Here is a 16,549-nt window from a genome sequence, read left to right on the forward strand (position 1 = left end):
ATTTTAACATAAAAGCATTCCGGATATACGCCCGGACCGTGCACGCAAATCAAGGTGAGATAAAAGGAGTCTTTTAAGGCCTCAAAACACAGAATTGACCTGTAAATCAAGTGATGACCTTTTGGGTCATCACATCCTCCACCTCTAAAACAATCGTTCGTCCTCGAACGGACATAGAAAAGAAGTACCTGAGTCGGGGAAAAGATGGGGATATCGGCTCCGTATATCGGACTCGAACTCCCAGGTAGCTGCCTCGGCAGGCTGACCTCTCCACTGAACACGAACAGAAGGGAACTTCTTCGATCTGAATTGACGAACATGCCGGTCTAGAATGGCCACCGGCTCCTCCTCATAGGTCAGATCCTTGTCCAACTGGACAGTGTTGAAGTCTAACACGTGGGATGGATCGCCGTGATACTTCTGAAGCATGGACACATGAAACACTGGGTGCACAGCTGATAAAATCGGCGGTAACGCAAGTCTGTAAGCCACCTCTCCCACTCGATCAAGAATCTCAAAAGGACCAATGAATCTAGGTCTTAGCTTGCCCTTCTTCCAAAATCTCATCACGCCCTTCATGGGCGACACCTGAAGCAACACTCGCTCTCCGACCATGAATGCCACATCACGAACCTTGCGGTCGGCATAACTCTTTTGCCTGGATTGAGCTGTACGAAGCCTATCCTGAATGATCTTTACCTTATCCAAGGCATCCTAAACTAAATCTGTACCCAACAACCGAGCCACTCCCGGCTTAAATCACCCAACCGTTGACCGACACCGCCTACCATATAGTGCTTCACAGGGAGCCATCTGAATGCTCGATTGGTAGTTGTTGTTGTAGGCAAACTCTGCTAATGGCAAGAACTGATCCCAAGAACCTCCAAAGTCAATAACACATACTCGGAGCATGTCCTCCAAAATCTGAATAGTACGCTCGGACTGTCCATCCGTCTGAGGATGAAATGATGTGCTCAACTCGACCCGCGTACCCAACTCATGCTGTACTGCCCTCCAGAAATGCGAGGTAAACTGTGTACCCTGATCAGAAATGATAGACAGGGGCACACCATGAAGACGAATAATCTCCCGGATATAAATCTCTTCCAACCGCTCAGAAGAATAGTAAACCGCCATAGGAATGAAATGCGCTGACTTGGTCAGCCTATCAACAATAACCCATAGTGCATCGAAATTCCTCTGAGTCCGTGGGAGTCCAACAACAAAATCCATAGTGATTCGCTTCCACTTCCACTCAGGAATCTCAATCTTCTGAAACAAACCACCAGGTCTCTGATGCTCGTACTTTACCTGTTGACAATTCAAACACTGAGCTACATAGGCAAAATGTCCTTCTTCATTCTCCTCCACCAATAATGCTGCCGCAAGTTATGATACATCTTAGCGGCGCCCGGATGAATAGAGTACCGGGAACTATGGGCCTCCTCTAGAATCAACTCACAAAGTCCATCCACATTAGGCACACAAATACGACCCTGCATCCTCAAAAATCCATCATCTCCAACTGTAACCTGCTTTGCACCCCCGTGCCGCACTGTGTCTCTAAGGATAATCAAATGAGGATCATCATACTGTCGATCTCAGATACGCTCAAATAATGAAGAACGAGCGATTGTGCAAGCTAGAACACGACTGGACTCAGAAAGATCCAACCTCACAAACTGATTGGCTAGAGCCTGAACATCCAAAGCAAGCGGTCTCTCCCCGACCGGGATATACGCAAAACTGTCCATACTGGCTGACTTCCTACTCAATGCATCGGCCACCAATTGGCCTTTCCCGGATGATACAAGATGGTGATATCATAGTCTTTCAACAGCTCCAACCACCTCCTCTGCCTCAAATTTAGCTCCTTCTTCTTGAACAAGTATTGCAAACTCTTGTGGTCCGTAAACACCTCACACGACACGCCATATAAATAATGCCTCCAAACCTTCAGCGCGTGAACAATGGCTGTTAATTCCAAATCATGAACTGTATAATTCTTCTCATGGATCTTCAACTGTCGCGAAGCATATGCAGTAACCTTGCCATTCTGCATCAACACAGCACCAAGTCCAATATGTGATGCATCACAATACATTGTATATGGCCATGAACCTGTGGGTAAAACCAACACTGGCGTCGTAGTCAAAGATGTCTTGAGCTTCTGAAAACTCGCCTCACACTCGTCCGACCACCTGAACTGGCACCCTTCTGGGTCAACCTGGTCATCGGGGCTGCAATAGATGAAAACCCCTCCACTAACCGACAGTAATAACCCACCAAACCCAAGAAACTCCGGATCTCTGTAGCTGATGTGGGTCTAGGCCAGTCTTTGACTGCCTCTAACTTCTTTGGATCCACCTGAATACCCTCTGCTGATACCACGTGACCCAAGAAAGCAACCGATCCCAACCAGAACTCACACTTCGAAAACGTAGCATACAACTGACTATCTCTCAAGTCTGAAGAACAACTCTCAAATGCTGCTCATGCTCCTCCCGGCTGCGGGAATAGATCAAAATATCATCAATGAAGATTATCACGAAGGAATCCAAGTAAGGCTTGAACGCTCGGTTCATCAAATCCATGAAAGTTGTTGGGGCATTTGTCAACCCGAATGACATCACCAAGAACTCATAAATCCCGTACCGAGTGCAGAAAGATGTCTTAGGGACATCGGCTGCCCTAATCCTCAACTGATGGTAGCCAGATCTGAAGTCGATCTTAGAAAACACTTGGGCACCCTGAAGCTGGTCAAACAAATCATCAATCCTCGGCAATGAGTACTTATTCTTGATTGTGACCTTATTCAACCGCCGATAATCTATACACATCCTCATCGACCCATCCTTCTTCTTAACAAACAACACCGGCATACCCTAAGGTGAGACACTCGGTCTAATAAAGCCTTTATCCAGCAAGTCCTGCAAGTGTTCTTTCAATTCTTTCAACTCTGGCGGGGCCATACAATAGGCGGAATAGAAATGGGCTGAGTGCCCGGAGCCAAATCAATGCAAAAAACAATATCCCTGTCGGGTGGCATCCCTAGCAGGTATGAAAGAAATACCTCTGGAAATTCACGAACAACAGGCACAGAATCCATAGAAGGAACCTCAGCACTAGAATCACGAACATACGCCAAATAGGCCAAACATCCCTTATCAACAATACGTCAAGCCTTCATATATGAGATAACCCTGCTGGTAGAATGAATAGGAGTCCCTCTCCACTCCAAACGAGGCAACCCCGGTAATGCCAAGGTCACGGTCTTGGCATGACAGTTCAATATAGCATGATATGCGGAAATCAATCCATCCCTAGAATGACATCGAAATCCACCATGTCGAGAAGTAGGAGATCTACATGGGTCTCAAGACCCCTAATAACGACCACGCAAGCACGATAAACTTGATCTACCATAATAGAATCACCCACCAGTGTAGACACATATACAGGAGCACTCAAAGAATCACGAGGCACAACCAGATAAGGGACAAAATAAGATGATACATAAGAATATGTGGACCTTGGATCAAATAGAACTGAGGCATCTCTACTGCACACTAAAACTGTACCTGTGATAACTACATCGGAGGCCTCAGCCTCAGGTTTGCCTGGCATAGCATAACATCGGGGCTAGGCCCCACCACTCCGAACTGCATCCCTAAGACGGCCCCCTGCTGGCTGGCCTCCACCTCTAGATGCCTGGCCTCTACCTCTAGCGGCCTGACCTCCACCTCTAACACCTCTACCCCTACCTCTAGCTGGCTGAGCGGGCGGTGGAACATCCGGTGCTGGAACCATAGCACGAGAACCCTGGTGCTGAGAACTGCTCGAGGCTCGAGGGCAAAACCTAGCAACGTGCCTCGTATCGCCACAAGTATAGCAAGATTTTGGCTGCTGAGACTGCTGACCCTGAAACTGACCCTGGCAGCCTGGATAACCACCCTGAAAACTCTGAAGCGGAGGTGCACTGATAGGAGCTGGTGGTGCACTATAGGGAAACTGATCAGAATACTCCATATGAGAACCACAACCACCTGGAGCACCGTGAGAAACCTGAAGTGCTGACTGAAATGGCCTAGGAGGATAGCCTCTACCAAAAGAATCTCTGCCTCCAAACGAGGAACCACTGAATCTGCCAGAATGACGAGGCCTCTTATCAGACCCCTGACCGCTCCCCTGAGCTAAACCATATCAGTCTGCCTGGCCATATTGGCCGCATCCTGAAAAGAAATGTCGCTACCTGTCTCCTTATCCATCTGCAATCTAATAGGCTAAACGAATCCCTCAATAAACCTCCTCACCCTCTCTCTCTCTCTCGGTGGGGAGTATCAGAAGAGCATGACGAGCCAAATCAATAAACCTCATCTCATACTGGGTGACAGTCATAGAACCCTGTTGGAGACGCTCGAACCACCTGCGGTACTCCTCTCTCTGAGTGACGGGAAGAAACTTCTCGAGAAATAGCTGCGAGAACCGGTCCCAAGTGAGAGCTGGTGATCCAACTGGTCTGGCCAAACAATAATCTCTCCACTATTTCTTGGCGGAACCTGACAGATGGAAAGCAGCAAAGTCGACCCCATTGGTCTCCGCTATCCCCATGTTCCGAAGAACCTCATGATAGCTATCTAAGTAATCTTGGGGATCCTCTAAAGATGTACCACCATAAGTAGTAGTGAACAGCTTGGTGAACCTGTCCAATCTCCACAAAGCATCGGCAGACATAGCTGCTCCATCACCGGTCTGACCTACTACACCCAGCTGAACCACTCTAACTGGCTGAGCTGCTGGATTCTGAAACTGGGGAGCCATCTGCTCTAGAGTGCGAGTAGCGGGAGTCTGTGCTCTTCCCCTAGCCTGAGAGACAGTTGGTGCTACAGGAAATAAGCCTGCCTGGATGACAGTCTCCATAAGGCCCACTAGACGGACCAGAGCATCCTGGAGTACTAGGTAGCAATGAACCCCTCTAGGACCTGAGCTGGGCCCACCGGAACTGTCTGGGCCGGAACCTCATCATCAAACTCAACCTGAGGCTCCGCCGCTGGTGCTGCTGCTCTGGGCTGAGCTCTGCCCCTGCCTCGGCCTTGCCCTCTGCCCCTCAAAGATGTTGCCGCTGGGGGCTCGGGCTGTTGATCAGCGGATGTAGCAGCGCGTGCTCTCGCCATCTGCGAAAGAATAGAGTAGAAGTTCAATTAGCATTGAGAAACCAAGCTTCTGGGGATAGAAGTGAAACTTTTCCTAACTCTATAGCCTCTGGGATAACCACAGACGTCTTTGTACCGATCCCTCAGACTCTACCAAGCTTGTCCGTGAATTGTGAGACCTAAGCAACCTAGAGCTCTGATACCAACTTGTCACGATCCGGATTTCCCACCCTCACGAGTCGTGATGGCACCTACTAGTGAAAGCTAGGCAAGCCAACTATTCCGATTAATTTACCCTTTTTATTTTTAACCACTTAACAAGCGCAAGTTAACATATTATAAACAGCAAAAATAATAATGCGGAAGAACGAAATTTAACATTAAGCTAATACCAATACGAATCCATAAACATAAACCACCCAGAACTGGTGTCACAATCTCACGGACTATCTAAGAAAAACTACAAATAGGGTCTGAACAAGAAAGTACATGTCTGTCTTTGAAATAGAAAAGAACAGAAAGAAACTAGATAGGAAGGGGACGCCAAGGCCTGCGGGCGCCTGTAGGACTACCTTAGTTCTCGTGATGGACTGAAGGCAGCAACCTCTAGCTAAGGTCTGTATGCTCCAGTACCGGGATCTGCACGAAAGAGTGCAGAGTGTAGTATCAGCACAACCGACCCCATGTGCTGGTAAGTGTCGAGCCTAACATCGGCGAAGTAGTGACGAGGCTAGGACACAACAACTAAATAACCTGCAGTTACACAGTATCTAGCAGAATAACAGTAATAGAAGTCATTCAAAAGTAACGGGGGAGGGGTAACATGCTATGGGGGAAATACCAACATAAGAAATGACAGTAATAGTGGAATAAGACAATTAAGGCATTTGAACCGAAAACAGCAAGAAATTATAACAAACCGGCATCACCCTCCGTGCTTTATCTCTCTTTCCTCACCCAAACAATAGCAACAACAACATCCCGGCAAGGGAATCAACAACAAGAATAAACATATCCTGGCAAGGGAATCAGCAGTAGGAAATAAATATGTCCCGGCAAGGGAATCAGCTATAACCAAACTTATACCAACAATTAACTTCACAAACAAAACCTCAACTGGAGCCAATGCTCAACAATAAACAAATACTACGAAGATAATCATAAGTCTTGCTCAACACAGAGAATCAACAATTTAGGCATTTGTAGTACTTATTAAGAAATACAACGATCACAATTTAAGACTTACGGGCATGCTTGACACCGACATATAGATACTCATCACCATACCTATACGTCGTACACTACACTAGCACATAGCAAATAACGCACAATACCTATTCCCTCAAGCTAAGGTTAGACCAAACACCTACTCGAACTTCCACGGTCAACTCAAGCCTCAAACACCGCTTTTCCTTTAGAATTCGCCTCCAATTTACTTGTATATAACCCAAATTAATTTAACAAAATCAATAAACGCTAAAGAATTCAATCCCAATGCTAAATTATAGGTTTTCTATCATTTTTTCCAAAATCTCAAAAATCGACCTCGGGCCCACTTAGTCAAAACTCGAGGTCCGGACCAAAACCCGATTACCCATTCACCCACGAGCCCGAATATGTAATTAGTTTCGAAATCTAACCCCAAAACGAGGTCTGAATTCCAATTATTCAAAAAGTCCTAACTCTACCCAAATTCCTAATTTCTACCATGAAAACTCTTGATTTTTGATTAAAAAATGATGAAAAATGTTGGGTAATTGAAAGAGTAAAGTTTAGAATTGATTAACAACACTTTGGGGATGAATTTTTGTGAAGAAAATCGCCTCTAGGTCTTGGTAGTTCGAAAATATGAAGAAAATGGGTTCTGCCCGTTTTTGCTACTATTTTAAGAGACTGGGCAGGCCTTCATCGCTTTCGCGATGGGCCTACCGCATTCGCGAAGAGATGCTCGTTGAGGACTAACGCGATTGCGAGTTCTCCTACGCGTTCGCATAAAACAAATTCCACCCCCAGCCCAGTTCCCTTTCGCGATCGCGAGAGTTACTACGCGATCGCGATGCTCAAAATGTCTGTGCACCTGAAACAGCAAAACCTGCAACTTTTCCAAGTGTAAAAACATCCCGTGGCCTATCCGAAACTTACCCGAGCCCTCGAGGCTCCAAACCAAACACGCACACAACCCTAAAAAACTCATACGGACTTACTCGTGCGATCAAATCGCCAAAATAACATCTCGAACTACGAGTTTAGCACCAAAATCAAAGAAAAATCTCAATAACTCTTGAGTTTCAAATTTCACAACCGAGGGTCCGATTCACGACATATGAAGTCCGTTTCTTACCAAATTTTACATGCACAACTTAAATACCATATAACACCTGTACCGGGCTCCGGAACCAAAATACGGGCCCGATACCATCAAATTCAAACACATTTAAATTTCCAAAAGCTCTTATAATTTCAGTTAAACAATTTTCTTCAAAAATTCATTTCTCGGGCTTGGGACCTCAGAATTCAATTCCCGGCATACGCCCAAGTCCCATATTTTTCTACGGACCCGAATCACGGGTCCGGGTCCGGGTACGTTTACCCAAAATGTTGACTGAAGTCAACTTAAATTCAATTTTAAAGGAAAAATTAGCATTTTTATCAAATTTTCACATAAAAGCATTCTGAACATACACCCGGATCGTGCACGCAAATCGAGGTGAGATAAAAGAGGCTTTAAGGCCTCGGAACACAGAATTGACTTGTAAATCAAGTGATGACCTTTTGGGTCATCGCATATGATCTTCTACAATTCACCTTTGGAGCAAGATATTCTGAGATAGTATTGAAAAAGTGGCTGTCAAAGGTCGCAGGGTGTGGTGGTTCAGGATTGAATCAGTGTTTCTAATATCGACGGCTCGGGAAAGATGATCCTCGGAAAGGTTTAAAGGTAGTAGAGAACTATTGGTTCATGTGCTACTGAGATACATATTTTATCTAAGGCATCAGCTAAGCAGCAAAGGATGAGGAAGGACATGTGGGGAGTGTTGTGCGGTGGTTAAATTTCTAGAAGGCCAGGTGTAAGGAGAGGAAGTCGAGTTGTTGCTTGAAGAAGAGGGGTTTGGCCAAAGTGGGAGAGTGGCAAAGTAGCGTATGGATAACTTCACACCTTGAGGAAAAGTTTAGAGTGATTTGGGAATTCAGTGGACGGTGGTTGGGTCCACGGGCTTAATTTGAAATATTGCTTATTATGCAGCGGGAGATTAGATACAACAGAAGGGGATTTGCTTGATACGAAGAAGGATTTAATATAACTTTGAATCGGAAGATATTGTCGCACATTTAGTAATGTCCATAAGAAGTGAACGGACTAGTACAGTTGGTGAATGAGCACGGGCTCAGGATGGGTTATTGATGTCATAGTGATTGTACCCCGTGCAGCGACCTTGGAAAATGTCAGCGTGTAATTTCCACAGGTGGGTTATCTCCTGTGAGAAGGTTAGCGCTCACGTGGTGTTGACGAAGCTTAGGCGAAGAATTCTACCGGCTATCCAGTAAGAAGTCGAATACGTGAATATTGCTAGAGATTTAGAGTATTCATTAAGGGTTTTACAGAAAGATTTTGAGGAATTTGGCGGGTTGGTTGTGCTAGATCATGTCAATAATGAAGAAAGAATCTTGTTGGGTTCTTAGTTGTGTAATAGTGGCTTCAAGCTAAGTTGGAGAGTCCCACCGCCTACGATTGGGTTGTATTGTTATCTTCTTGTGAGGTTTCGGGTTATCGGTGTAATGGTAAGTTATTTCGGCTAAGGGAAAAGAACATAAGTGGTAATTTGAGCATAGGAATTGGTAAAGGGGTGCTATAGTTGGCCTTATTGGCTTATGTTCAGGCTTTGGGAAGACTCAGGATTTGTGTCTCGTACGGAGGTGATTTACAAGGAAGTGATTCAATCGGGCGCTCCATGGAGATGGGTGTCCATGTGCCAGCGGAGCCTTAGAATTGATTATATTTGAGACCAAGCCGGAGTGGGTGACTCTCAACAACGGTCATAGTGGATTCAAAGGTTAAGTCATGGTGCCTAAGAATTTCAAGCCCGCAGTATGGATAAGAAACGAGCTTTTGCAGCAGATTACGATAAGAAGCTCGGAATGTTCTATGATATTTTCGGCTTGCAGTGCAGCATTTGGAAGAATGAGAGAAAATGACTTCAGATTCGTAGAGGAATTGTTAGAATGGGCGTACCAGTGAGGATGCGAATATGTGCACAAGGAAGGTATGAGATTGTTTGTGGGATTTGAGACAGCATGGTCTCGTGATACAACGCCACATGCGATGAGTGAGGATTAAGTCCGTTATGTGTTAACTGGAGTTATTATTATTTCTAAGACAAGTTAAGGATAAGTTAGAAGAAGTCGAATTTGTTAGCCATGGTTGAATTGGCATGATAGTGGTGGTGATCAGTACCTCCAGCGTGATTAGATTATGCACATGAATTGTGGCGGTACGTGCGAGGCTTGACGGCCGCCGTAATTGATTTTATTAGGGAATATTCAAGTATTATGGCATGTTATGTGCGGGCGGATCCCGGAAGGGTTATGGTGGCTTAGACCACTACTTGAGGATTTGCATGTTCTACGGTTATGAGATTCACTCGTGTGTTGCTATGGTTCTCTTGGAATGAGTCAAGTAAAGGGTTTTTGTATGATGAAGTATATACCCTATTAGTGGTTCAGGAGTTATGATGAAATTCTTGTCCTATCGCATATTAGCATGTTAAGTGCAGTGAGCGGTATGAAATTTGAAAGTGAGGATCAAGGTTGCAGTTCGGTGTTGGCAAGGATGTCACGAGTTCAGATGAGCAGGAAAAGGATTTGAATGTTTAGAGTAAGCTGGTATTGTCTTCAGCGTCACCTGAGATCGGTGTTTTATGAAAGAGGCTTTGCATCCTGGTTATGGATTTTTGACTTGCTTTACAGCGTTAGTGTGAGCGGTGGTATGGATGTGCAGACTTGTTAACTAGTATGGAAGAACGTGGGAGTGTACCCCACGGAGAGATTGTATAAGTGTGACATGTAGTCACTTGATTGATTGGAAATTTAAACCGAGTATGAAGATTATGGTAATATCGCTAATTTGAGAATTTATGCCTGAAGGGCACTTAGTTTATTGGGTTGTGGACTGTGGTGGTTTTCTCCGGTTATGATGGTTGACCTTGTGTGTTATGGAAAGAGGGGGGTATTATGGACCCATGAAAGGTTATTAGCCCAATACGGCGCGATTAGAATCAGCTTGAGGTCTATCGATGGATTTAAATGTGAATATGGGCTCTATATCAAGCAGGATGCGTTTCTTTCAGCATAGCGCTCCTTATGAAGGAGTATTCGGACGTTGGATGCTATTTCGTCGTCGGCTATCTCATGTAATGCTATATTGTGATGTGTGAGTTGTGAAACGGCTTGATAATTTTCTTATGTGTTGAGGTTCCGCGTAGCGATGGTGTTGTGTGAGCAGGATGGCTCTTGAGTTTCAGATCATATATCGCACCTCCGTTGTGCTTGAGTTATGTAGCTTATGACATTATATGTCTCCCCAGGGGTGGTATTATGCACTTAGCGTGCTTGTGATCGATATTTGATACTTTGTAGTAATGAGCAATTTAGCTCGGTGTGTATCTCCTTATGTGAGTTGTATGTTGTTTGGATCAGGTTGCACGCCGCAACAGTGTGACGTTGAGTTCAGTCCCTTATATTCTAATTTTTGTGTGTTTTGCTTCCCATTTTCTGAGGAAGGTTCATATTAGTGAGTTGAGTAGTCCCTTCCAGGGTTCGTTTCTCTTATGTATCATGTTCGAGTTTGTAGCTTATTAGCACGTTGTGGCATCATACGAGACTTTTGGTCATGTCTGGGGTGGGTTATTGCCTGAGCAGCTTATACTAGACGAGATTGTTGGATCTAGGATCAGTGCGATCGGATTATATGAAGTATATTAAAGAGAAAATACCATTATTTGGTTCAGAATGAGGTAATGATTCTTGTCAGGAGTATAGACTCAATGGTTGGTCGACTCAGCAATGGTTATGAATTTCTACACACCTCTTCCGTCGTAGCGGTATTGCAAAAGTTTGGGATAGATTTATATATGTCATGAGGTGCATTTTGAGCATCAGATTCGAGAGATGTCGGTTATTATGATGAGAGAATGTTATTATAGTTCGTGAATGATGTGGTGCATGGTGAGAATTCAGCAAAGGTATGCAATCTTATATTGGTGCATCGTGTAGTGATTGAGACGACATTCGTAGATTAGAAGTAGGCCTGGCAGAGAATTCCGGATCTTGGAACTGGGCTCTAAGGCTTATTTGCCTAAATGAAAGAGGATATCTTCAGATTTGATCGAGCTAATGTGCTCAACTGAGTTTTGGTAGCACGGGTAGGTGCGCTAGGTGTTAAACAGTAATTTCAAACTACTTCAGCCTAGTTCTCAGCACGTTCGAGGATGAACGTATGTTTAAGTGGGAGAGAATGTAACGACCCGACCGATCGTTTTGAGCTCTAGCGCGTCTTTTGGCAGTTTGTGGCCCTGAGCTGCTTCACGTCAGGTATTATGACTTGTACGCATGGTCGGAATTGAATTCCGGAAAGTTCGGAGTTGATTTGAAAAGAGAATTCATATTTCGGAAGCTTTAAGTTGGAAGAATTAACAAGGATTAGATTTTTGAGTAAATGACCTCGGAATCAGGATTTAAGGTTCCAGCAGGTTCGTATGATGATTTTGGACTTGGGCATATGTCCGGATCTGGTTTTGGATGACCCGGGAACGTTTCAGCACCCATTGTCTAAGTTGGCATTTTGAAAGAATTTCATAAGTTTGGGTTGAAGTGCATTTCAATGATATCGATGTCTATTTGGGATTTCGAGTCTGGGAATAGTTCCGTATGGTGATTCTGGTATTTGGGAGCGCGATCGGAAGTGAATTTGGAGGTCCGTAGGTTATTTTGGAGTCATTTGACGAAAGTTAGAAATTTGAAGGTTCTTGAGAAGTTTGACCGGAGATGGACTTTTTTGATATCGGGGTCGGACTCCGATTCCGGATGTTGGAGTAGGTCTGTAACGTCGAATATGACTTGTGTGCAAAATTTGAGGTCAATCGGACGTGATTTGGTAGGTTTCGGCATCAAATGTAAAAGTTCGAAGTTCTAAAGTTCATCAAGTTTGAAATGGAGTGTCATTTGTGATTTTAGCGTTGTTTGATATGATTTGAGGCCTCGAGTAGGTCCCCGTTATGTTATGGAACTGGTTGGTCTGATTGGACGGGGTCCCGGGGGCCTCAGGTGGATTCCGGATGGTTAACGGATGAATTTTGGAATTTGAAGAAGAAGTAAAATAGTTGCCTTTTGGTGTAACCGCACCTGTGAGGCTTGGGCCGCAGGTGCGAAGCCGTAGAAGCGGCCATGAGGGACGCAGATGCGGTGTTGGGCTAGAAGTGAAGAGACCGTAAATGCGGTCATATAGCCGCAGAAGCGGGACCACACCTGCGGTAGGTGAGGCGTAGAAGCGGAAATGGCAGCCCAGTGAGAAACCGCAGGAGCGATAGTGGGGCCGCACCTGCGGAACCGCAGAAGCGTTCAAGTGACCGCAGGTGCGGAAATGCTGGAGGCAGTGAGGTTATTTAAATTGGGAGTTTGGCCCATTCTCTTCCATTCACTCTTGTTTGGACGATTTTTGGAGAGCTTCAAGTGGGGGTTTTCATCATCAATGACAAGGTAAGCTATGCCCACCTATCTTGAGTTAAATACGTTGATTATGTATAGATATTAGCATGAGAATTGGTAGAAATTTGGGAGTTTGAGGAAAACCTAGAAAATTATGTTCTTGGATTTTGACCATGATTTTGGACATGAAATTGAGTGAATTATATATTTGAGATCGTGAGTTATGGGTAAACTTTATCTTCGATAAGTTTCAGAATCCGGGCACGTGGGTCCGAGGGCGATTTTGTCAACTTTTCGATCGGGGTTAGAAATTATTATAAATTGGATTATTATGGGTAACTAAGCATAAGTTAATGGGTTTACGTAATTATTGGCTAGTTTTGGAGCGTTGTGCTTCGATTTGAGCCTTCGGAAGGGCGTGAAATGCCGGTTATGGAACTACGGAGCAAGGTGAGTCTCCTTTCTAACCTTGTAAGAGGGAATTGTCCCCATAGGTGAATTAATTGGATATGTGCTTCTATTTGTGGGGGTTACGTACGCACGAGGTGACGAGAGTCCTGCGTAGCTACTATTATGCTTAAGTCCGGGTAGTCTAGGACCCAAAAGCATGCTTTACTTGTAATATTTGCAATCTTGTTGTCAATTTAAAATGCTTAAAACATATCGAACGTGTAAATAAATTTCTAAAAGACTAGACAACGTTTCTTGACTTTAAAAAGAGAGATTTCCTTTTATTGGATAATTGTTTTCCCTGATGAATTATTGATTGATTGTTTGATGTGTTTATCTATATTTGACCGCGTCGCATGTATGATTCGCGAGCGGGGTAATAGATGCATCTATAGTTCGCATGATTCGACCCTCTGGCAGTTCACAGTTTAAATATTGTTGGATCGAGCCGTTCGACCTCGGCATGATTTGCGCATGCTTGTATTGCTTGCCTTGAAATTCATTGATGTTGACATTTGTTCTCCCTGGCCTGAGATAAATATATAAATGATGAAAATGAATTTGGGGATTTCCTATAATAGAAAGCATTATTTACTTGCCTCATGCTATTGAGTTACATCCATTTTTATGAAAATCCTCGATTTACTATATTACTGGTATATTATTATTAGACCACTAGTAAATGTCGAAATTGACCTCTCGTCTCTACTTCTTCGAGATTAGACGGGATACTTACTGAGTACACGTTATTTTTGTACTCATGCTACACTTGGTGTGCATTTTTGTTGCATAGGCACATGTATCTCTAGTGGCCTAATGGGCGTAGCAGCATGGATGATACGGAGACTTAGGTGAGCTACATCTCTCGAGGCGACCCGCAGCCGGCATAGTCTCTTTCAGTGTATAGTATTTACCTTCTGTCCAATTTGTATTCCGGATAGTTATTGTACTTCATTTGATTTCCTAGAAATAGCTCATGCACTTGTGACACCGGGTTCTGGGATGATTATGGGATTATTCAATATTAAGTTTGTTAAAGACATCATCTTATTTCAGTGAATTTCATTATTTATTTTTTAATGTATAAAGGAATGATTTCAATAAATACTAAAATGGGAATTTAATTAACTTATTGGAATTGGCTTGCCTGACAGTGGTGTCTGGCGCCATCACGACCCTTAGTGGATTTTGGGTCGTGACATAGGGAACCATCATGCTCAATGTTTGTACATCTACCTTGCCCATTACCCCTACCTCTGCGTCCACCACTTCTACTGGCACCTCTACCACCACGATTGCCGCCACCCTCTCTAACACCACTTCTTGCGCCATTACTAGCTTTAAATACACCAAGCGGCTGTGAACTTGTAAAGTAGTATTCAATTCTTCCTCTATATCGATTCAAACGTAGCCTGCCACGTGAATTAGTGTACTAGGGATATCGTAGAGTTGTGCCTTCAGTTTTATCTGAGTCATCCTTGTTGGGGTTTGGCACGATCATTTCGTCTTCCCAGTTTTGAAGATCATGCACCATCTTCTTCAAATTATGCTTAACATACTGAACCTTCACGCTAGTGCACAGTGCTATATCACAAGCCATGGCAAAATACTTCAACATGCTCCTGTATGTCTTGTGCTCAGGAGTCATGTTTGGCCAACTTGATGGAACCGATTCAAGTGTGGCTTATTAACATCGCTTCTCCACCTTTTCAGTATATACCTTTCATCAATTTTATCAATCTTCTTGTGCGACAATATCTTGAGTATATGGCAACAAAGTATCCCTCTAGACTCGAACCTTTGCAGCTGCAACTAAAATAATCGCCGATAGGTATATATTCAACAGTGTACTCAACTGGATTTTCATCATTTTTTTTAAAACCTAAATAATCACTAACGATGAATTTCTCAACACCAGGGACAAATTGATGATCCCCGCGGCTGCTGACTTCACAATGATACCATTTCCTTAGTTGTGGCTTGAAAAACTCATACACCGTACGCGTATAACACTGAATTGCTTGCTCCTCCCACTTGAACATTAACTCACACACAATTTGAAAGCCCTTTGACCTGTATTCCGCTTCCAACTCTTTCTCAAGCTTAGCTCTTATAGCTAACTCATACTGGTGAACAAACATCCTAAGAGTGCTTTGACGGGTAATATATCCATCAAAGAATGCATGCATCCCCTCACTTCTTTGCATAGATAGCATACCAACCCAAAAATACACATCAAGGTACACAGGAACCAATTTTTCCTTCTCAAAGTAAAGCTTGTTGAACCAAGTCCTTGTATGCAAATTATACCTTGCAATATATTCTGTCCATTTTCTCTCAAAAACTTCAATAGTAATGCTATCAAGTACCATGGATTTAAATTCTCCACGTTCAATTTTAGAAGGACGAACACCACTTAAGTGTCGCGCCCCCTTTTTCTCGCGAAATCGGGTTTATGATATTTGGGAAGACAACTCGTTCCCTTTTGGGAATTGGGCTTTGGATTGAAGAGTCGCCACCTAATGATTTAAGTGCATTAGGACACTAAGAGGGTTTGAGTCAAGTAACCAGAGATTGGGTAAGGGCTTGAAATTATCCCAAGGGGAAGGTGTTAGGCACCCCTCAGGATCCACTAGTGTGGTTCCCGGCCAAACTATTGTTGTGACTTAAATGCAAATAACATATAGGCAAGTAAGAGTTTCAAATAAGAGGGAATTTTCATGCAATGGTCACAAATAAACAAAGTCGAAAAGAACTAAAGAGAGTTGATTTTTCTTAGAAGAAATGGTTTTAAAAGATTTAAAAGACACAAAGAACAAAGGGAAAGGGGGTCCTAGGTTTATTAATAATATGGATAACCCCACACAACATCCGGTAATCACTCTTCAATGAGGGGCTACACGTGATGTTATCGCGTGGTCATCATATCCATATCTACCCTTTCCTACCCCGTTAAGGTATTAAAGCGCGGAATGGTCTCGTTTGCTTATTGCATGCTATTACCCGCCCCAATCCTATCAGCCCCGGAGGTACTTGGGACTACTAATCCTAAAGGGAGGAGATATTGGCTTATTTGTGGTTTCAAAAGGTAAAATACTAAGGCGACAGGCAAAAACACATATAGTAAATTTGGGGAAAAGCATGTAAACAAACAAAGGCTCAAATACACCTCCTTTAAACAGAGAAAAGCAAGTAGTTAGCATGACTTACACATACTGTTTAAGGTCTAATTAAAGCTTAAAAGG

At 43.7% G+C, this 16,549-nt stretch overlaps 1 protein-coding gene across 1 annotated transcript; it reads right to left on the reverse strand.

The window, feature by feature from the left end:
• Positions 1-14,736: 14,736 nt before the first annotated feature.
• LOC109220667 (protein FAR1-RELATED SEQUENCE 5-like) lies at positions 14,737-15,676 on the reverse strand. The gene is made up of 3 exons (XM_019385126.1): positions 15,203-15,676; positions 15,025-15,110; positions 14,737-14,962 (listed from the first exon to the last, which is right to left on the reverse strand). Exons 1-3 carry the CDS (start codon positions 15,674-15,676, stop codon positions 14,737-14,739), a joined length of 786 nt encoding a protein of 261 aa, XP_019240671.1.
• Between the last annotated feature and the right edge of the window lie 873 nt (positions 15,677-16,549).

The sequence above is a fragment of the Nicotiana attenuata genome, unplaced genomic scaffold (assembly GCF_001879085.1).
Source record: "Nicotiana attenuata strain UT unplaced genomic scaffold, NIATTr2, whole genome shotgun sequence".
Taxonomy (NCBI): domain Eukaryota; kingdom Viridiplantae; phylum Streptophyta; class Magnoliopsida; order Solanales; family Solanaceae; genus Nicotiana; species Nicotiana attenuata.

Excerpts from the sequence above, each read along its gene's own strand:
- LOC109220667 (XM_019385126.1), bottom strand. The coding sequence starts at position 15,676 with ATGGTACTTGATAGCATTACTATTGAAGTTTTTGAGAGAAAATGGACA. Across the intron at positions 15,111-15,202 it reads CTGGTGTTGAGAAATTCATC|CTGCAAAGGTTCGAGTCTAG; the intron begins GTTAGTGATTAT and ends TTTTAGTTGCAG. Across the intron at positions 14,963-15,024 it reads ATTGATAAAATTGATGAAAG|TTGGCCAAACATGACTCCTG; the intron begins GTATATACTGAA and ends GGTTCCATCAAG.